This window comes from Tilletiaria anomala (genome assembly GCF_000711695.1).
Source record: "Tilletiaria anomala UBC 951 chromosome Unknown K437scaffold_16, whole genome shotgun sequence".
Taxonomy (NCBI): domain Eukaryota; kingdom Fungi; phylum Basidiomycota; class Exobasidiomycetes; order Georgefischeriales; family Tilletiariaceae; genus Tilletiaria; species Tilletiaria anomala.
In genome coordinates, this window is record NW_013547006.1 from 44,672 (window position 1) to 65,537 (window position 20,866).

Genomic DNA, 20,866 nt, shown 5'->3' on the forward strand with positions numbered 1-20,866 from the left:
TGCCAGCCCACTGCGCATAATATAGCCAGAGGGAGGTGGACATGGAGAAAAAGGGGGGTTCATGTGCAGCATGCACGGCCGTCTTCTGGTGCCGGGTTGGCTGGTTGGCTGGACCCACGACATCCTTCGCTCTTCGGTCCCGTCGCTGCAGCATGGCGACAGCGCATGCGAAAGCGATGGCTGGCGCACCGTGTGTGTACGTGCTCATGCAAGTGCGCGCGCTGTACGTGCTGTGTGCATACGCTGTGGGAATGCGGTTGTGCGCTGCGGTGGCGACAGCCCCACCCAGCTTAGAGTGTGATGCGCGCACGTGCATGACCAGGGTTGTGCGCTGATTCATCTGCATCTGTCGTCTGCGCTGCTGATTCAGCCTGAGCAAGCACAAGCTCAAAAGCACGTGGAACCTGCTCCCCATCTGCGTCGCAGCTCGCGTGGCAAGCCGAGAACATGCGCCTCTGCGAATTGCACTCGCGACAGCTAAGCCTGCCGAAAATACAGAGGGGAAAGGCGAGACGATGAGTGAGAAGCTGAACAGTCAAGGGCGTGCCTAACACATGGCAAACACAGCATGCCCGCCTGCATTTTGGCGGGGGGAGGGTTTGGAGTGTTGCTCTCTCAGTCGACACCCTGCGCGACTTTGACGCGTCATGCTTAGTCCAGTTCACAAAGAACCAACGCCCCTCCAATTTTGTCAAGACGACTCTCTTCCGTAAACTGCAATCGGTGGTGCGACAGATGCGGGCCCGCAACTTCGAATGGTATCTAATCGCATTCGGTACTGTCATGTAGAACAGAAAGTGAGAGGATCGCGTCCAGGCCGGTGTGCCGTGACCGTGTGGATTACCGCATTGAGAGGCACGCCCCCCCCCCTACTGCGCGCCTGTGTTATTGACCGGAACAGAGCGCGCGAGCAGCGACACGCGCTTCAGCGCCTTTTTCCAACCGGGCTCTTCCTCCTCTGCCTCCTCCACCTCCTCCTCTGGCCCTCCTCGCACCCCAGCAGTGCCGTCCGCCGAGGCAGCCTGCGCGTATGATTCGTCGCCCGCGACCGAGCCGGCGCGGCTCGCGAACGATATGTTACCCGCATCGGACCCGCCGCCGAGCGCCTTTACTGCTGCTGCGCCGCTGCTCCCCGCCCGCCGGGCTGACATGCGCGGCAGCAGCTCCGTCGGCCCGGCGCCGGAAGCGCCCGTCTGTGTCACCTGCATGCGCTTGCCTGAGCCGGCGCTGACCTCGCTCCCGACTTGCGGCCGCGCCGGCGTGGGGTCGTCGAATGTCGTCAGGCGCGGGCCCATGAAGCCGGCTGTGTTGCTGCTGTCCGCCGCCGGCGATTGCCCACCCGACTGCGAAAGATTCGGAGACGGGGCAGTCGTCACAGAAGTTGATGTGGACATGACGCGTGACAGGAAGCCGCCCCATGGGCCTGGGGCGCGGTGGCCGGCTGACATCAGAGGACTCGACCTGCGATCAGACGTGTGGCCGCCGATTGATGGACTCAGCGGGACCTGCTTGAGCTGGTGCGCGGGCGTGACGATGCCTTGGAGCTGCAGCGACGCGCGGATGCGCTCCCGCTCAGCAATGTCGTTGTCATCCTCCATCTCCTCGTGCGACTCGACTTTGCGCGCTACGCTCGACGAGCCGGCCGAGCTTTGGCGCGATACCAGCGCCGATTGCAATGCCAGTGGTCGGAAGTTGGACTGATTCGTGCTGGATGTGCTCGAGGTGCCACCAATGGCGCTCGGCAGGAGCCCGCGCCAATCGACAGACGTCGTGCGCTTTGGCGCGTACCGAGGCCCCACCTCGGGCGCAGCAGTGGGTGCCGGCCCTTGCCCAGGAGCGCGACTGTAGCCGAGCAACCCGACGCTGTGTCGCTTACTTTGGCCGGCCGGCGGTTGGTATACCTCCGATGACGACCCTCTGCCGGCCTCAGGACTCTTGTTGATGGGCAAAACCGATGATCGCTTCGTGCGGCTGCGTCCGAGCGTGCCCGCACCGGATGCGCCCCGCATCGTGCGCTTGTGTTCCGGGTCAATGGCAAGAATGTTCTCATAGCCCTCGCGAGCAATGATGCGATCGAGGATCTTGGACACATAGAGTGTGAGACCTTTGTTTGCGTCGCGCAAAGAGAGGATTTCGTCTTGTAGCTCTGCAAGGCCGACGCAGTCAGACGAGCTCGTCTGATATGCGCAAACACACCCGCGCTCAACGTACCTTTGACATCTTTGGACAGCGTGCCAGCCCTCTTCCGCCGCTTCTCTATGTTCCTCGCCTTGCGAGCCTCCTCATTTCCGTCACCTTCTTCTGCATCCTCGCCTTCAACCTGCTCAAGCTCACTGCCCAGATCCGTGGGTAGAGGCGCGACGAACCCGTCTTCGGTAGACAACTCCTGTCTTCCATCCCGTCCCGTCCGAACGGCTGCACTCCGGCGCTTGCTCTTGTTGCTAGAACTGGTCGCACTCTTTGGCGTAATCGGCAAGTCATCGACATCATCAACGTCGTCGATCGATAGCCTGGTGTCATCGGTCTCGGTCTCTTTGTCCATGGGTTCTTCGTCGCTATCGCCGTCAATAGTGCTGCTCATCTCGCTAGCCGCGTCCAGTGCGCCGGCACTGCGAAGCAACGCACTATTCTTGAGCAGACTTCCGCTAAAAGTGCGTTCCTCCAGTACGCCTTGGAAAGTCTCGTTCTGATCACGCAGATCCTTGTTAGCATTTTTGAGCTCCTTGATCTCCATTTGTAACCGCTGCATCGTCTGCTGCAGACTCGTATGGCTGCGCTGCATCGACTCGAGCTCGTCGCGCAACTGCGCGGCCTCGGCTTCGTCTTGCAGTGATCTTTTGCCGACTGAGTTTCGGACATCACCTGAATTCGGGGCGCTTCGATCGTGTTCATTGTTTTCGTCTTGCTCGGCATCCTCCGCGTCCTCCTCGAAACGAGCATCTTCAGATCCATCAGCCTTTGTGTCTTGCAAGGAGGGATCCGCAATGACGTCAGGATCATTTGCACCCTTCTGTGACGCTTTGAGCCTCGTCAACTGGTTCAACATGCGCTCGTTCTCCTTCATCAGCTGACTGTTCTGCTTGGAGAGCTTGTCGACTTGTGACTGAATGTTCGTCTTTTGAGACTTCACCAGGGCCTCTGCGTCATTGTAGTACTGTCTCTCCTTGTCCAAGGTGGTGCTCTGTTCAATTCCACGGGAAAGAATGCGTAAGGCAAACAGTGTCGGAATTCGGCCACCCTTTCCTAATAGGCACATACCTGATCTGCATATCGCCTCTCTGCCTCAGCACGGCCTTTCTCGCACTCGTCTAGCTGCTTTCGCAAGCGGTCCAATACACCAGTTTTGCTGTAGAGCTCGTCCTCAAGCCGCTCTTGATCTTTGGCCATCTCCTCCATCTTTTCCTCCTGGGCCGCAATTTGGGCGTGCAACATGTCAATGTCGGACTGGGCACCTGAGAAGCGATCACTAAGGTCTGACAGATGAGACTGAAGCGTCTCTATGTGAAGCAGGTGCTCCTCTTTTTCTGCCTCAGACTAATGTCGCGGATCAGAGGAGAGTATTAGTCCTATATCCGACCTGAAGCCAAATATCAAAATACGCACCAAGTCGATTTGGTGCTTCGTCCGGCCAAGAGCAATCAGCAAGTCATCTCTGCTTACGCCTTCGAGCGCATTCCTGAGGTCATCCAGAGATATTTCGCCGAGAGCTGCTCCTGCGCCAGCACTGCGTCGTACAGGCGAGGGAGGTGATAGAGGAGCTCCACCATTGATCGAAGACACCGGCGAGGAAGGCATGCCATTACGAATGTTGTCAGGTGAGCTCGGCCGCTCGGTCAGGTCCATCCCCTTTCCCAAGCTGTTGGAAGGCTCCATATCGGACGAGGAGGGTATCAAGCGCGAGGGTCCGCCAGATGCTGATGAAGCGACGCTCTCAGTGCGAGGGCGGCCGCCAGGGGTGATGCCACCGGCCGATGTAGGCGAAGCAGCCTGGTTGTATTCTATCTCTGGGCTCTCCAATAAGCTGCTGCTGCTTCTTCTGAGTTGTGACTCTCCCCCTGAGCTATTCGCCTCTTGAACGAAGGACGGTAACGAGGATAAACGGGAGCTGCGGACGTTACCAGGAGGCGCAGGGCGTCTGGCGCCGAGGGACTGGGTCGAAACGGAGCGGTCCATATGTGACTTCTTGAACACGTAATTCGCCAAAGATGGGCCGCATCCCTCGACCGCTTGCCTGGTCGCCTGTCCTTCCAAATCGACGGTGAGAAATGGGGTACAAGATGTGTTTCAAGAAGATGCACATCCTCTCTTCAATGGCTCTTCGTCTTGTTGAGTTTCATGCCTGCTGCATATGTGCATGCAACAACAACAACAACAACACTGCAGGCTGGCTGTCACACACTGGCCCCGCGTACGCCAGCCCATGGGCGAGCGAAGTGTTGTTCTTACATAATTCCGATACACACAACTGGGAGGCTGGAGGCTAGCCGAGCTGAAAAACCGCCTGCCCAATGCGCAAGTAGCGGGGGTACAAAGTAAACCAGGGCAAAGTAATCACACAATATGGCTGCAGCACACTTGGCATTTTGGTGGAGACTTTGGTGGGCCCTCATACGGCAGCTTGCGGGTTGTGCGCGAGAGGCAGCAGCCCACAACCGCGCCCACCTGCGCTACACTGCTGGCCGCGTCTACCACCTCTTGCTACCCTACTACATGTGGCCGACATCACACATCTCTCACTCCCAAGCAAGGATTAGAGCCAGCCCAGTTCACTAATCCGTCCTCATGCCAATTCCAACCTGCGCATTACATGTGCTCACTTCAATACAAGCTACATCAGGTCGCCTTTGACACGCATCGCTGTGTCTCCTTAGCAAGCCTTTCCGGGAGGCTACACACGCTCAGTTCGCATTTGTCAAAGTAAGCGCGATCCAATTAGATCGCAATCACGACCCTCCCTCCCTCCAAGGGGACTCAGTCATCAAGCATTAGCACGATGGCTCGCTTACTCGGAGCAGGGCAACAAAAATCCTCATCCTCTCTTCTGTGCGTTTCCTTCAACCAGGACGCATCATGCGTCTCTGTCGGCACGCGTAAGGGCTACTCCATCTGGAACGCAGAGCCGCATGGGCGTGTCTATTCGAAGAACGTTGGCCCTACATCCATCGTCGAGATGCTGTTCTGCACCTCGCTGGTTGCGCTCGTAGGTACAGCCGATTCAAATCAGCCGAATGCGAGTCCGAGACGATTACAGATTGTTAACACCAAACGCCAGTCGACAATCTGCGAGCTGCTCTTCCCTACGACGATCCTAGGCGTCAAGCTCAACCGGCGACGACTGGTGGTCATCCTGGAGGAGGAGATCTATATCTACGATATCAGCAACATGAAGTTGCTTCACACCATTGAAACCAGTCCGAATCCACAAGGTGAGTGACAGTGTTGCACCGTCTGCGCAAATTTGAGATGAGAGGCTCACGTTAGGTGAATTGCCATTTTTGCTTGCCAGCAATCTGCGCGCTATCCGCCTCTTCTGATCCGTGCTACCTCGTCTACCCTTCGCCGGTCCCTTCGCCGACATCACCTTTGTCAAACTCCAATGGATCTAGTAGCGCTGCAAACGCACCTGGGGACGTGATGATTTTCGACCTACTGACACTGTCCGTGACAAACATCATTCAAGCGCACAAGACGCCGATCTCAGCGCTGACGCTCAATCAGAGCGGTACATTGTTGGCCACATCCAGCGACAAGGGCACAGTCATTCGCGTTTTCAGCATCCCGTCCGCAAAGAAGCTTTGGCAGTTCCGACGCGGAACCTATCCTGCGCGCATCTACAACCTCAGCTTCAACAATATGAGCACGTTGCTCTGCTGCTCGAGCGACACAGAGACCGTGCACATTTTCAAGTTAGTATCCAGCTCCAAGAATGACACTGGTGGATTAGGGAAGGGGTCGGCGGCGGCGGCGGCACGAACTGCCGCGCTTTCTGCAGCGGCGTCCGCAGGCGCCGGGCCCGGTGGAAATGGTCTTTCGAGTCCTTCCGTCACGTCTGCAGATGGGTCTGATTCGCCTTCTGACGCAGGCGGAGCTAGAGGCGGCTATGAAGCTTTCATTGACGATCAAAATCGGACGAAAAAGGGAGCAGGTGGAGGGTTCAGTGGCTCTATCCGGCGAAGGAGCTGGGCTCTCGGCCGCAACGTCGCAGGGAGCGTGGGAGGCCTCTTGCCCAACACCCTGTCAGAAATGTGGGAACCCCAAAGGGACTTTGCACATCTTAAATTGCCGAGCCCTGGCGTCAGCAGCTTGGTGGCCGTCGGATCGTGAGTTCTGGTTCGAATCACGGACATGGGCTTTGCGCAGGCTCAGCTGAAACTGTTTCCCTGGCAGCACGACGCCAACTGTCATGGTCGTGACTTCCGAAGGGTACTTTTACTCGTACAACATTGACCTCGAACAAGGTGGCGAATGCGTCCTCATGAAGCGTAAGTCACGGCGCATGCAACGACCTTGCCACCCCTCGTGCTGACGGGTCTAATGCATATTGTGATGTGCAGAATACTCGCTCCTTGACGCCGGCGACGACTCTGATGATCGGTGACGGGCTGTGAGGTGCAGAAGTGCTGGGATGTGCCAACGTCAACGAAGAGCAAGTTCTGCTCCTCTCCTTCCCTGCGCTACGCAGGAATGAGACCGTTCGAACGACGACTATGCATGTAAATAACACCAGCATATCCCCAACGATCAATATCCATACCCACGATAACCGATTATCAGGGACATGCGCGACTCGGTCTCCTTATGACGTGTGATTGCCTGACGTAAGCGGCTTTCGGCCGAGAAGTTGTTCCGGTTGAGAGCGTTCGCCCATTGCCGGAAGCCTTGGGACTCACTTGATGTATTCAAGCTTGCATAGATGTATTGCTCAGGCACTCCGACGAGACTGCCTTTCCCACAGAACCCAGCTTCCAGTCTCCATTGCTAAAGGTGTAGCGTGTATACCCCAGTATCAGTGTGAAGAACTGGTCCAAGGGGGACCGTGAACCGCAAAAGACGTGGATTTCGAGGCCTCTTGAGCGGCACGTTCCTTGCAAGTGGAACTCTCCGGATAGGCGACCACGCATTTGGCGAACCTCTCTTCGCCAGTCGGTCATCGACACTAAGCTCGTTGAGTTTGCACGCGGATACGGGGAAGTAAAACTGGAAAATTCTCCTACGGCACCTGACAGAGGAGCCTTGCTTCATATAAATCAGAGCTGGCCAAGGTACTCGCCCCAGTGCTCACGTTAGCTTCCATTAGCATGTCGTTGTCAGACATCGTCTCGGGTGGGGCAGCCTGCGGCCCCACCAATCCACTTCAGCAACTCGGTAAACGATTCGGTCAAGATCGCTCTTCTCAGCTCGATCGATACGGCAACACTGACGCAGGGCCTTCAGGAAGCGCAAGCATGCGGACCACTCGTCCCGATCCAGGCGGCGGCGCAGCGCCGGGCATAGTCATGCGCCAGCCACCTGTCAGTGGCGGCAGCTTTGATCTGAGCGTACTTGAGGAGAACTTGCCAAGAAAGCAGCACCAAAACCAACGGCAGAGCTCATTCGCTTCGGGCTTTAGCCCTTCGCCACTGCAGCGTCAAGGCTCTCCCTTGCATTACTCTCCAGCTTTTAATGTTGCCTTTCAAGTTCAGTCGAGTGGCGGATCACCAGCCGCTGCTGCAGCGCTGGTGCCGCCAGCGTGGGCAGCCGACTTTCTAGCCTCAACTGGGACTCCAAGAGACCAGAAATTTATGCAGGCGCGGCAATCTGTGTCCAAATTACACCATCAGGAACATCAGCATCAACGGGCGCAAAGGATTGGGACATCGCATTTCCATCAGCCGATGATGGGCTATGACTTGCAAAAACAGCAACAAAATGAAGCATATTCTTTTCTTCAACACCCACAAATGATGCCAGGGTTTCAGCAGCCTGCTTTTCAAAATGTGGGCCCGGTGGTAGCCGCACCTGCCACCGCTCACTTCGGGCAGGCCGACGATTCTCAATGGGCTTCAGCCTTTACTACCTTTGAAAAGGCCCAGCTTGCTAGCATACAAGTCGAGAAAGACAGTGCAGCGAGCAACAGAAATAATGCCAATGCTGAGCTTGCAGCCAAGTACATGTCGACTCTACTTTCCACTCCATCGGTGCAGGAAGCCACGTCCCAGGAGCCCATCCCCCCAGCAGACGCGGATGAGCTAGCCGAGGCAGCTGGCAAGCTTGTTGCGACCATCGACCACGACCAGTCTAGCAAGTTCAAGCAGAGCAACTTCCTTGAGCTCATGCGGCGCATCAGAGACAAGCAGGCAGGCATTCGTGGGACAGACATTGTCGACACTCCTGATGGCGTTGAAAGTGGCGCAACGATGAGCACAATGGACAAAGGTAAAGGCAAGGCTTCAGAAACGTCGGGCGACGAGATGCACGAGCGCTTCAGGCGGCCTGAGACTGCGCAAGAAGCGTACAGCTGGGCGAACGAAATGGCGACGAATGGTCATGCATCACGACCACCGCCGGCCATTCAAAGCTCTCTGGGACGCACCTCATCATACACCTACGACGCTGCAAAACACATGCCACTCACGCCAGGGCCGACCACGTATGAGAATGAGACGACGGGACGTGCAGAACTCGCAGAGATGTGGGCAGAAGAGGACGCACGTAGCGAGGCCCTCGAGCAAGCAAAGATGAAGGAAGCTCAAGAGCGACTGAAGCAGCAGGAAAACCAGCGCAGAACGACATTCATTGGAGATAGTGGAGACGTCGAGGCGCGTGAACGAGAGGATCTCTTTGCGCATCTGCACGCGGAAGACGAGCTCCGCGGGCAGCAGCAGCAGCGCAACGAAGATCCAGAAGCTGCCGAATTTGCCAAATTCCAAAGACTGGGGACGCAAGTCCCTGGCGCGAAGCAGGGATGGGTGGAGGAGAGTGGAGATGCGCAGGACATGAACGAGGATGAAGACGCCGAAGCGGACTTTGTTGGACGCAGGTGGGAAGGCACCAAAGGACGTGGAGTTGCCGGGGCTCAGGCCGCTGAGTGGGACAGGCTGCAGCAAGACTGGGACGCTTGGGAGGCGACCGCGTCTGGCATGCAGCGAGCGTATGGAAGTCAGCAAGGCGCACAGCACAACATGCGCCCTGCGCTAAAATACCCTTTTCAACAGGACAATCCGTATATGTCTGCGGCAACGCACCACCACGCTCAACACGCAGAGATGCCGGAAATGTTCGAATCACTGCTGGAGAGCGAAGCGCGTGTCCAGATGAACCCGACCGACGCGAACGCCTGGCTCGACCTTGGTGTCAAAGAGCAGGAGAACGAGCGCGAAACGCACGCCATTGCTGCTTTGTGTCGAGCGGTCGAGCTCGATCCGAAACTTCGAGATGCGTGGCTCGCGCTTGCTGTCAGCTATACCAACGAGAATGACCGCAGCCAGGCATTCGAGGCGATTGAGCAATGGATCCAGGGCTCAGACCAGTATGCTGAGGTGGTGCGGCAGCATAGAGGCGACGGGAAAGCAGACAGCCCGGCTAACATGACTCCACTGCAGCGACACAACGCTCTCACTGATACTCTGATCGCGCTCGCCAGGCATGGCAGTGCGGCAGGCCAAGTGGACGCGGATGTGCAGATCGCGCTGGGTGTCCTTTTCAACGCCAGCGAGGAGTACGACAAGGCTGTCGACTGCTTTGCCTCTGCCTTGTCAGTGCGCCCAGAGGACTGGCTACTGTACAATAGGCTCGGTGCGACTCTGAGCAATTCCGGCAAGAGCAGCGAGGCGATGAGCTACTACCATCATGCTCTCAGCTTGCAGCCCAGCTTTGTTCGGTGCCATTTCAACCTGTCTATCTCGTGTCTGAACTTGAAGGTGAGAGCCTTATGCATTATACGCTACCTTTGTGATGGTGCCATGGCTGAACCCTCCTCTCCCTGCGACTCCTTTTCACAGCTTTATCAAGACGCAGCTGAGCACATCTATTCGGCGCTCTCAATTCAAGCATCGCAATCCGCTCATTTGCAGCCCGCCACTGATGGCAAGGAGGCTGGCGTCGGTAGCACCAGCCTGTGGGAGACGTTCCGCGTCGCATTGGAATTGTGAGTTGTCTTTTGAACATCCGCATCACGACGAAGCGTCTGATTGCTAATTGTTACATTGCCATGTCAACTCGGCACAGGATGGGTCGCCCGGACCTTGCGAACCTGTGCTCTGCAAGAGACATTTCTGTCTTTGACCCCACTGATCTCGTTCCCCGGCCGCGTGAGGCACCGATGGAGACGTGAGGGGTCAGGTCTGACGCCTCCTTCCTGTAGCGTATCCCCACATGATAGAGAGCACACGGCGCCAAACCTCTCTGCGAGCTCGTCGTTTTTAGATAGAGTCAACAGGGGATGAATCAAACGCACCGACTCGACCCTGGCAGGCACTCTCTTCGAGCGACTAGGACTGTGGGGTCAGCGAATTGAGCAACCCGTATCGCCGCCTTGAGGACACTCGTCTGATGCCTCTCATGCATCACCCCACCGGAGCGCGTGCACGAGGTAATCACTCCACCAGCATCTGTGTCGTCGCCGATGATGGTCAGATACCGCGAATGATTGTGTTTGTTCGGCTGTCCGCGTCCGCACTTTTCCCATTTTTTGCCCTCGCCAGGCCTGCGGATGAGCCCACGATACGTATTGCCGACGTGGACCGCCGAACGAACGCGCCCTTTGCCTTTGTGGAGAGGCTGTTTGTCCTATCACCGTCCTAGCGCCCAACTGGCTGATCAAGATGAGGCACATCGTTTCGGCGTCCCCTGCCTCATTGAATCGAGCCGACGTGCCCCACAGAGATGCGTGTCCCACGCGGTGGCCTGACTCAGTTGCCTACGTACGAGCGAGTGCGATTTGCGCTGTTGGAAGTGCAGAGATCTATGGCATGGCCAGCCATTTAATCTACGTTCGGGGTCTGCAGAGCCTTCAAGCATCACAAGCATGGTCCGGAGAGCTAACTGGCTACAATGTCACCGTCTGATTCTCCATGTAAGGTGTCAAGGACTCGAAGATGGAACTGATCGGGACAGGCATAGATCGCCAAGTCAAGTGCGCCTCAGCCGCGACCGAGTCCGCATGGCAAGCCACCCCACTGTCGCCACCGCAAACGGTTCTGCGGACTTGGTCCATTGAGGATTGTGAAGTGGTGCATGTACTGCAGGTGGCTTACGGGAAATTCTTCGATGGCAATTCGTATATTATTTTATGCATTTACAAGCCTTATCCAAGCAGCAATATCTTTCGCGTGACATGCATTTCTGGCTTGGAGCCAAAACGACAAGGCAAGGCTGGGACAGCAGCGTGCAAGACGGTGGAATTGGACGAATGTCAGCGTTTGGGGGCTCGCAATTCTTCCTGCAAGTCAGCCAGACACCATCTCACTTGCCATTCTCATACCCACAGTCCTCGGAACCGTAACCACGCGGTATTGACAAGTGGAAGGGAAAGAGTCGGCCGCCTTTCTCGCGTTCCTTCGCGCCTGCCAGTTCTCTCCGGCGGCGTGCGCACTTTCAAGCACGGTGAGACGGTCGAAACTCCCATCTTCTGGCTGCTGCAGATCACCATCTCGGGTGGAGGCAGCAGAAGCGTGGTTGTCATCGATGAGGTCAACCCTTCTTCGCAGACCTTGAATGAAGGCGATGTGTTGGTGCTGGACGAGGGTAGCAAGCTGACGGCGTAGCAGGGAAGGAAGAGCAGCCCCATCGAGAAGGCCAAGTCCGCGCAGGCTATCTCGGCCATTGTCAACGAGACCGCCCCATGAGGCCAAGCAAAGACCGAGGTGTTTTGTGAGTTTACATCATTGCCTCAACTATAACGAGGTCCTGTAGCAAGCGTTGCGTACTGATTGCTCCCTTGAGTATGCAGCTCAAGACGACCCCCGCTTGGTGCTTTCCCTCAATTCGCTAGGCGGTGATGTCGACGCCAAGATCGCACCGCCGACTCCGCCGTGCGGAGGCGCAGAATGGGGAGTAGCTCGATGGCTGAAGACGCGACTGGCCGACCCGTGTGTCTTTTCCGACGAAAGTGGCCCGCTGAACTTCGAACTTGTCAAGGACAGAAAAAAAGGTCAATTGGATAGTTTCAGGGGCGACGATGTGTTCATCTACGACACTGGCCATCAAGTCTTCTGCTGGTAGGGCAAGATGCAAACGAGTGCAAAGTGTGACTCCATGTCGTGCAGGCTTACCTGGGCACGGTCAATACCAAAGAAGTCATACCGCTAGGCAATTGCATCGAAGGCCACGAATCACGGCAATTCCACACTGCGTCGGTAATCGCCTGAAGGCCAAATGCACTGTGTATTGCAGGATAATAGGCCTGATATTGCATGCCGCAATGAGTCACTGTCGAATGCGACGTGGTAATGGCAGTAGGTTGCCTTACAAGGCGGGCGGCAAGGCATGTGCTCTACTCATCTACATCGCTTGAGTCCTCGATGATGATTCTTCGGCGAGACGGCGCATTCTCGCCCGTGTAATGGACATCGTCATCGCTATCTTCTGCATCATTCCGACCGTAGTCTTCGTTGTTGTTGTTGTCGTCGTCGTCTTCGTCCACGCCCATGGTCACGACGTCGCTACTGCCGCCGCTAAGGAGCGAAACACGATCCTCATCATCGATGAAGCCGGCAAGGTTGCCGTCTGAGTCACCATCGTCGGCCGAGTCGGCTGAGCGGTCCTCGTAGCGGGCGTAGAAGGCATCAGAGTCGTAGGCTTCGTCGTCTCTGAACCTCCGCCCATCGTCCGACAAGGACGGATGCGCATGAGGCGCGTGAGCGGGCGCATTTCCGGCGGCCACTGGTGGTGGCTGTGCTTGTGGTGGTCGCGGTGTGTGCAGAGGATGACTCCAGTACTCCTCCTCCTCATCCAACGGCTCTTCGAACTCAGAATCGTAGCTATCGTATCCCAAATCGGGGTGTCCACGATACGGATAACCGAGACGGGTGAGATCCAACGCGTAGAGGTCATCACCTTCACCTTCCCACAATTCTTCATCATAATCGTCCCAGATGTGTCCGCTGGTCGATGCAAAAGGCCTGATCAGATATTCGGTCCGCCAAGTTGCTACTATGCAGACATTAGCTCACCATTCAATGCACTCGCCGTCCAGCATCTCCGCACTGCACTCTGGGCATCTGTACACGCGATCCGCCTCATCGAAGCGGGGGCGCGATGGATCGATATCACGCGCTGGGAAGATGTCTGCGGGGTTCGACGGTAACGGTAAGGCTCTGAACGGCGGAAACAGAGCCTGGAGGTGGGAAAAGGCAAAGCCCCGAGTAAAACTCACTGTGCCAAACACCAAGCTGCTTGCCGAGCACCATCCCCTGTGCAGTCGTCAGGCGCGCCGTCAAACCGAGCTTTTCGTCCCTTTGCTGCGCCGTTTCTCCAGCCTCGTAACCGTACTCGGCACTGACAAGGGCCTGCAGATTGGCCAAACCTTCTCCGCGTGCGGCAGTGCGCATGCTCTCTGCGCCCGCGTGCATCTTGTCCATGACCAGCTTCATGCTCCACAGCTCGACCGGGGGCTGCGCGACGTGTGTGCGGCACTCTGGACACAGCTTTCTACGCAACCGCGTCCTGCGCTCTTCCTCGTCGCGACGCAGACCTTCGCTCCAGTGCGGAGGTATGGAAACCTCATGATGGTCCGGCTTTTGGAACCAATTCACAAGGCAGGAGAGGCAGAAGATGTGGCCGCACGGGACCAGACTGTTCCAGGTGGGAGAAGAAACACACGTAAGGAAGGGGTCGTCAGCAAATGCTCATGGCCGATAAGCCACGGGGGCTGATATTCGCTCACACAAAAGGGCGCCAGATGCTATCCAAACAGATGTGGCATGTACATGCACTCTGAACCGCGTTGAGTGTGTTGGTCTGCTCTTGGATCACTTGCTCATGCTTCTTGATCAAGCCTTGAAGCTCCGTCACTTGCAGCTGCAGCTCTTTCTCGCGATCATGCATCGCATCGACCAGTCTGTCTTGAGCAGGTTCGGCACCGCCAGGCACCGAAGTGCCCTTGGGGGTGCGCGATGCAACTGGGGAGCGTTTGCCTGTCGAACAAGCAGCGCCGGTCAAAGGCGCCGTTTCAACCGAAAGTACTGGCTTGTTTCCAGAGCGTTTTCGTTTCTTCGGCCTGTAATTTGCGCTGCTGTCTTCATCACTGCCTTGCGCTGTTCCCTGATCGGAAGCTGGATCCAGCTCGGCTGCGGCATGCTTCCTTCGAGGAGCAAGTGAAACGGTCGTATCCTCCTCCTCCTCGGCAGCCTTGCATTTGCCCTTGACTGGCTTTCCGAAGATTGCCTTGCCTTTAGTCTTGCTTTTGAGATTCGAGCCCTCTGAGGTGCTTCCCTCAAGGCGTTCATTTCTAGCTTGGTCAGCGATGGAAGAGCTGCCCACTGGCCTGGACTCTTCGGCAGTCTGGTAGCCGGATCCGGAATCAGCGGAGCTACTCGATATTGTACGACGGGTCACGGACAGACTTCCTGCGTTCTGCAACTTGCTTTTTGTTGTTGATGAGGTTGAGGTTCGTGAGGACGCATGCTGTTCGTGGTGATCCGTTGCGCTTGGGGATCCGCGACCGCACACGCCCCTTCGCCTCTTCCTGCGGACGGGCTGCAGGCCTTCGGAAGCCGTACTGATAACAGCACCCTCTTTTGCATGCGGCGGCATCGTTGGCATCTGTGGTCCGTTGCCTGTTCGAGGTTGGAGGGTCGCGGGTTGTACAGCTGTAATTGCAAATGATGACAAGCGAAACTTTGTCAAAAGACGCGCGAGACCGCGGTGTAGTGGACCTGCGACTCGCACAGGTGCGCACGCACGAACCGGCGTCCTTCGCTTCCCTGGTGACGGGTGCGCGTGATTCAGCACTAAGACAAAGATGTGCGCTTCGAAGACTTCTTCATGTGTGGAAATCAGACGCACATACGTTGGCGATGGTCGAGGACAATGGAGAAGCGTACCAGTCTAATGCCAATCAACATTGGATGCGATAGTGGGTGCTGTACACGGGGTATACGTATTAGCAAGAGCTGGTGTTGGCTGCGAAACGCGTCTCCCTTGTCGGCGGCAGCGGCGCACCGTGGCGCGCGTAGTTGATGGCGGAGAGAGGGACACAGCGCAGCAAAGTGCAGGCACGCAGTGTGAAGGCGCGGCCGCAGGCGGAAGGAGGGAGCGACGCGCAGCAGGGTGGGAGACTGGTGCAGTGCCGCCAGTGGATGTTTCTTCTCTTTCTTCCCCAGCACTCCATCCAGCAAGCAACAAAGCTGCACCTCGTCACATCCTCCCAGCAGCATCCATCCATCCCATCCCATCCCATCCATCCGACATCGAGCTGAGGCCATAACTTCAGCATTGCCAGGGCCACCAGGTCAGCAACCCTCAACTCTACGACTGTAAACATACTACCACACCTCTTCCTATTACAAGATGGATAACGAGGAGTGAGTGTCCAAATATCGTCGCCGTTGTCAGTCACGTCGTCTGGCTCCGGCCTTCGTCGTGGATGCCCACGAGGCCCTGACCCAGTACCCTCTCTGCATCCTCGCCCTGTCACTGACCTCGCCCTCATTTTCACTACCGTTCCCTTGCTTCAGTCTTATTGACTACGAGGAGGAGGTCGCCCCGCCGACAACCATCACCGCCGCCGCCAATGGGGCTGCAACGGGCGCTGCAGATGGTGCAGCAGACGCAGATGGCGCAAAGAAGGTCAGCATTCATTCCATCGCCTCCGCCTCTCTTTCTACTCTTTCTTTTTTCTTCCACACTTGAACTTGGGCGATGCATCTGGGCGGCAACGGCTCTCTCTATGTCTCTCTCTCTCTCTTTCTTCCTTCCTCTCTTGCTCCTTATCAGCCAATGGCGGATGGGGCCAAGGCATGACCACGACCGGGCCGACGACGGATGCTGCACATCTGTCGTCGATCTCAACAGGCCTGGGGCTTCAACAGCTATCCTCGCCTGTAATCAGACCTGACGTCTCTGAGGCTGCACTCGTGCTGCCAGTTTTTCTCCGACGTCGGACCCATCAGCGTAGATGCTTCCCTGCGGACAGGCTGCGGAAGGAAGGGGGACTCGAAGTCAACAAGGGTAAAGTCTTGGAGCAACAGCGCTTGAATAAGAAGGAAGGAAAATCTCGCCCTCAAAGGTGGATCGACGGCTGTTCGGAGGACAGATGCAGCGAACGTTGCAGCAGGAACGATCCTGTCGACTCACACGGATGTCTCGCCAAGAGCTGTTTCATTCGGGGGAACGAGCATCATCCAAGAGCTGCAATGTGCACATGCAAGGAAGGGTGCGAGGGCCTGCGCTAGCACGCATTCCCTTGCGCTGATCGACAGGCAATCGATCTGCTTTTTCTCGATCTACTAACATCCGACAGCGATTACACGAGGTCGCATGCCGCCCAGAGATGCCCCGCCACGTTCTTGTCTTTCTTCTTTTTCCATCCATCCGCCGCTTCACCCATCCCTCGCGTCTCCGAACACTCTTCTGAACCTCTCCATCTTGCCTTCCTCTTTCCTTTCTCCGGCATCGCGTACGTGGCCTCGGACAACTTTGCCGCCGTTGAAACCATTTACAGGGCTCCTACGTCGGCATCCACTCGACCGGTTTCCGCGACTTCCTGCTGAAGCCGGAGCTGTTGCGAGCGATCAGCGACCTTGGTTTCGAGCACCCTTCTGAGGGTGAGTGTGTATGTCGTCAGCGTTCAATCCTGGCATGGTATCTGACTCGAGTCCTTGCGTCCATACAGTGCAACAAGAATGTATTCCGCAGTCGATCCTCGGCATGGACGTTGTCTGCCAGGCCAAGTCTGGTATGGGTAAGACAGCCGTCTTTGTCCTGGCGACACTGCAGCAGATCGAGCCGGTCGACGGCGAGGTGAGCGTGATCGTGCTGTGCCACACGCGCGAGCTCGCCTTCCAGATCCGCAACGAATTCGCTAGGTTCAGCAAATACATGCCCGACGTCAGGACCTCGGTCGTGTACGGTGGTACACCCATCAAGGACGACCAGGCGCTCCTCAAGGATAAGACCAAGTGCCCGCACATCCTTGTTGGCACGCCCGGCCGCATGAACGCTCTCACCAGAGACAAGACGTTGAAGGCGACTGGTGTTAAGCACTTTGTTCTCGACGAGTGCGACAAGATGCTTGAGGCTGTCGGTGAGTCGTGTCGCATTTGCATCCTGATGAAATTGCCCTGGCAAGCTCACACGCCCAGCCATCTTGCCGCCTTGCAGACATGCGCCGTGACGTCCAAGAGATCTTCCGGGCTACTCCACACCACAAGCAGGTCATGATGTTCTCAGCAACACTCGCTAAGGAGATCCGTCCGACGTGCAAGAAGTTCATGCAGAATCCCCTGGAGATCTACGTCGACGACGAGACAAAACTCACATTGCACGGCCTGCAGCAGCACTATGTCCGCCTCGATGAGGGCGCTAAGAACCGCAAGCTGAACGACCTACTCGATACGCTCGAATTCAACCAGGTCATCATCTTTGTCAAGAGCATCTCGCGCGCCAACCAGTTGGACAAGCTCCTGCAGGAGTGCAACTTCCCCAGCATCTGCATTCACGGCGGTCTGCCGCAGGAGGAGCGGATCAAGCGGTACCAGCAATTCAAGAACTTCGAGAAGCGTATTCTTGTCGCGACCGATATCTTCGGAAGAGGTATCGACGTCGAGCGGGTAAATGTCTCCATCTCATACGACACTCCGACCGACGCAGACAGCTACTTGCACCGCGTGGGAAGGTAGGTTCTCGTTTTGACAGTGTTTTTCTCACCTTCGATGCCTTCTCTTTTACTGATCATTCTGTTGTCCACGCCCTCCACAGAGCTGGTCGCTTCGGTACCAAGGGTCTTGCCATTATGTTCGTCAGCAGTGATGATGACGAAAAGGTGCTGCAAGACATTCAGGCTCGCTTCGAGGTGGCCGTTCCCGAGCTGCCCGACACGATCGACTCTTCATCGTACATGAATCAGTGAAATAGTCTGCAGGAGAACGCATCCCCGCGCTTGACTGTAGAGCCTAGCTACATTGTGATGTTAGTAACACGTAGCAATGCAAAATCTCGTTTCGCACTGCGTCCATATTGCAAATTGCATTGCATTCATGTTACACTTTCGTCGGGAGGCTCTTTCAGTAACAGCCGGCCCGAGGAGATGAGCAAAGTTGGTTTCATTTACTTGAATTGAATCATTCGTAAGGTACATAACCACAGACTCCGCTAGAAGTAGCAGGGTATCATCCGAGAGCAGGCAGCATGAGGCGTGGGAGTACAATTACTGCTTGTCCTGGATAGGGATGTCCTTGCCAGTGACCTTCTTGAAGACGTTGCGAATGCCGTCGCTGTACGCGTGCAAAAAGCAGGAGGCCGTCCGAGCAAGAATGCAATGTCAGACATGAGAAAAATCGCCTATTCACAATGCATGATAGGCTCCATGGAAGCGTACCTGATCTTCTCGGTAGTATCCTTGCTCTGTAGATGGCCGGATTTGTTCTCGAGGAACTCGATACCCTTGTCCAGCAAGTCTTGCTGGCCATCGGCCTGAGGAGGAGCGCCGCCTTGGGGTTGTTGCTATCAGTAATAGATGGGTTGATGAGGGATGCAGGGGGATGTCATGTCAGTGGGGCCGTTCGACCATGTTATTCTGTTCGCACTTGCCACTCACTTCCGCCATTGTGAACGAGGGTCTGAGGAGTGAGTTTGGGTGAAGAAATATAAAATCTAATAGTTGGCAGATGTAATAGAGTGAAGATGTTGCGAGCGTCGTCCGGTTTTTATACGAGGCCGGCATGAACGGAGTTTCTCAACGAGGGTGAGCCTGGGCAGTGGGCAGGCAAAGCGATGAAGGAAAAAGAATGGCTGTGGGGAGGTGACTGTTCAACGTGGATGCGAAAATGGCGTGAGGGCGACATTCAGGTGGCTCGAGCGTCGATGGCGTTTGACTGCTTCAGAGCCCAGAATGTCACGATGGGCCAAGTTCGCGAGAAACCCGGCGGCTGGACATTATTCCCTTGGATTTGGATTGAAGTGGACGTGCCATTGCAACGAAGCCGTCAGTAGAGCCTTCCCTGCCCTCAATCGTCCTTCTCGCTTCACTCTCAACTTAAAAGCCCAAAGGGGGATGCGGTCCTGCCTACATGTATACTACACAAGCTAGTTCAACATCCGACATGCGGCATCGCATCGGCAGGGGGTCTGGGCTCGGGCAGTCTGGCTCCCTCACTTGCTGGAATATGTACCGTCTCTCTAGAGTGCAATCTTGTGCCAGGGTTGGGCGCTGCGAGCGAGCATGGCTTTGACATCGCTCTCCGCGGTGTCAGCGAGTACCGCTTCAGAGCACATACTCGAGGCGCGAATCAAAGCCGTGCTGCAAGCGACGCTCCAATCAGGGAGCCGTGGTGGGGATCGGGTGCACTGCCTTCTCCTTGATCCTCGCGAGAGAGGGTAAGGGGGCATATGGAGCGTGCTGATTGGCAGTGGACGTGTAATGGTATTATTCAAATGTCGTGAGGCATTTTGTATCGAAGGAACCTCCATACTACGGCTGCTGGGAGTACCTGGGACGAGCTCCAAGGATGACTCGAGCAAATGCTGTCAGGAAGGTTGCCCAACGAATTGGCTTGTCGGAATTGCATCTGCGGCCACATATTGTGCCAATTCGGGAAAGTTAACGGCCAAGGCTGCTTGCAGCTGGTCGCGGTAATGCTTAGAAAGGACAGTGACGAGAACTATGTCAGCGCTACCTTACTGCAGAACGGATCTTGTACACCGATGAAAGGAACCGAGAGTGAAATAGTTTACTGCACTTACCCCCAACGCCATACTCTGGCCGAGCATTTGCTGATTGTCATTTGCAAGTCTTCGGACCAGTGCGAGTGTGTGCAGGTCAGGATTTCGTCCGACATCGATGTACCTGCGCGCAGATGAACATGTATGTACCAAGTAAATGAGCCTGCAGAAACGGAGCAGGTAAACTCAATCCTCACTCTAGCACATCGAGCGGTATTTCTAATGTAAGTGACGGCGCTATAGCCATCAAGTCAGAGAGAGAGCTGATTGCCTCTAGTCTGTTTCATGCAAAAGGTGAAAGTGAAGAAGCTTCCATCAGTGATCAGCCAGTCGGGTCAATCAACTCAGGAAAATATGCACATCTTGCCCATCAATGCTTCTTCGCTTCCTTCAGGCATGTCTGCTGCGCGTGTCGCGATCTCATAAAAGCGGTCGATGACTTTCCGCACTCGTTTCTCGAGCTCTTTCCGAGTGGTCTCGCGCGGATCTAGTGGCTTTTGAGCCGATGCTGCATGCTGTGCTGACGTACCATCGGCGCTGGTAGTTTGCTCGCCCGCGAGATGCACATTCAGCGCACCGCCAGCACTCGATGGATCCGGCGGAGGCGAGGGCGAAGGCGAAAGCGGCATGTCGATGCCCATTTGGGGTCCGCCGTCATTGTTTGTCTCCATCTTGAGCTTGCACGGACCAGAGTCCCTGACTGGAGCGTTTTGATGGCGTTAGAAAGCAAATGCAGTAATGCTTTGACCTGACGCAACGCTATCGCGTGACACTTCGTCCCGGATGGCCAAATCAGACATGACCATCTACAGCAATCACTCTGACTGGGTCCGGACAAATCTTAACAGCTTTCCAGATCTACCAGAGGATACCTTTCCTACGGCGGGCTGGCATTATTAAGCGGCGCTACGCTCGAAAGCCCTCAGCCTTTGCTCGGCGAATACATAGAAAGGAGTGAAGGACACAGGTGTCGAGCAACGACGCACGGTGTGCCGATGCCCTGTTA

General features: G+C 56.1%; 9 protein-coding genes across 9 annotated transcripts; 4 read left to right on the forward strand and 5 right to left on the reverse strand.

The window, feature by feature from the left end:
- Positions 1-817: 817 nt before the first annotated feature.
- K437DRAFT_254795 (uncharacterized protein) lies at positions 818-4,510 on the reverse strand. Its single transcript, XM_013389276.1, has 4 exons — positions 3,604-4,510; positions 3,259-3,534; positions 2,212-3,181; positions 818-2,146 (listed from the first exon to the last, which is right to left on the reverse strand). The coding sequence occupies exons 1-4, from the start codon at positions 4,171-4,173 to the stop codon at positions 870-872; spliced, it is 3,093 nt and encodes a 1,030-aa protein (XP_013244730.1). The 5' UTR covers positions 4,174-4,510; the 3' UTR covers positions 818-869.
- Positions 4,511-4,569: 59 nt separating this feature from the next.
- K437DRAFT_233148 (WD40 repeat-like protein) lies at positions 4,570-6,761 on the forward strand. Its single transcript, XM_013389277.1, has 4 exons — positions 4,570-5,426; positions 5,507-6,320; positions 6,388-6,482; positions 6,555-6,761. The coding sequence occupies exons 1-4, from the start codon at positions 4,994-4,996 to the stop codon at positions 6,596-6,598; spliced, it is 1,386 nt and encodes a 461-aa protein (XP_013244731.1). The 5' UTR covers positions 4,570-4,993; the 3' UTR covers positions 6,599-6,761.
- A 190-nt stretch (positions 6,762-6,951) lies between these two features.
- Positions 6,952-10,375, forward strand: K437DRAFT_290154 (uncharacterized protein). The gene is made up of 3 exons (XM_013389278.1): positions 6,952-9,899; positions 9,981-10,126; positions 10,207-10,375. The coding sequence occupies exons 1-3, from the start codon at positions 7,299-7,301 to the stop codon at positions 10,310-10,312; spliced, it is 2,853 nt and encodes a 950-aa protein (XP_013244732.1). The 5' UTR covers positions 6,952-7,298; the 3' UTR covers positions 10,313-10,375.
- Positions 10,376-11,247: 872 nt separating this feature from the next.
- Positions 11,248-12,237, forward strand: K437DRAFT_254799 (uncharacterized protein). Its single transcript, XM_013389279.1, has 3 exons — positions 11,248-11,352; positions 11,447-11,790; positions 11,907-12,237. Exons 1-2 carry the CDS (start codon positions 11,270-11,272, stop codon positions 11,742-11,744), a joined length of 381 nt encoding a protein of 126 aa, XP_013244733.1. The 5' UTR covers positions 11,248-11,269; the 3' UTR covers positions 11,745-11,790; positions 11,907-12,237.
- Positions 11,914-12,324, reverse strand: K437DRAFT_50296 (uncharacterized protein). The gene is made up of 2 exons (XM_013389257.1): positions 12,252-12,324; positions 11,914-12,191 (listed from the first exon to the last, which is right to left on the reverse strand). The coding sequence occupies exon 2, from the start codon at positions 12,181-12,183 to the stop codon at positions 11,968-11,970; it is 216 nt and encodes a 71-aa protein (XP_013244711.1). The 5' UTR covers positions 12,184-12,191; positions 12,252-12,324; the 3' UTR covers positions 11,914-11,967.
- Positions 12,325-12,813: 489 nt separating this feature from the next.
- On the reverse strand, positions 12,814-14,853 carry K437DRAFT_50308 (uncharacterized protein). Its single transcript, XM_013389258.1, has 3 exons — positions 13,865-14,853; positions 13,355-13,773; positions 12,814-13,266 (listed from the first exon to the last, which is right to left on the reverse strand). Exons 1-3 carry the CDS (start codon positions 14,740-14,742, stop codon positions 13,148-13,150), a joined length of 1,416 nt encoding a protein of 471 aa, XP_013244712.1. The 5' UTR covers positions 14,743-14,853; the 3' UTR covers positions 12,814-13,147.
- A 1,401-nt stretch (positions 14,854-16,254) lies between these two features.
- Positions 16,255-18,184, forward strand: K437DRAFT_50540 (putative ATP-dependent RNA helicase). Its single transcript, XM_013389259.1, has 5 exons — positions 16,255-16,483; positions 16,643-16,745; positions 16,814-17,224; positions 17,302-17,815; positions 17,899-18,184. The coding sequence occupies exons 1-5, from the start codon at positions 16,472-16,474 to the stop codon at positions 18,047-18,049; spliced, it is 1,191 nt and encodes a 396-aa protein (XP_013244713.1). The 5' UTR covers positions 16,255-16,471; the 3' UTR covers positions 18,050-18,184.
- A 162-nt stretch (positions 18,185-18,346) lies between these two features.
- Positions 18,347-18,745, reverse strand: K437DRAFT_267064 (uncharacterized protein; the record flags this gene model as incomplete). The annotated part of the gene is made up of 3 exons (XM_013389280.1): positions 18,347-18,413; positions 18,518-18,642; positions 18,737-18,745. The coding sequence occupies 3 exons, from the start codon at positions 18,743-18,745 to the stop codon at positions 18,347-18,349; spliced, it is 201 nt and encodes a 66-aa protein (XP_013244734.1).
- Positions 18,746-19,665: 920 nt separating this feature from the next.
- On the reverse strand, positions 19,666-20,489 carry K437DRAFT_221483 (uncharacterized protein; the record flags this gene model as incomplete). Its single annotated transcript, XM_013389281.1, has 4 exons — positions 19,666-19,776; positions 19,882-19,984; positions 20,058-20,138; positions 20,221-20,489. The coding sequence occupies 4 exons, from the start codon at positions 20,487-20,489 to the stop codon at positions 19,666-19,668; spliced, it is 564 nt and encodes a 187-aa protein (XP_013244735.1).
- Positions 20,490-20,866: the final 377 nt, after the last annotated feature.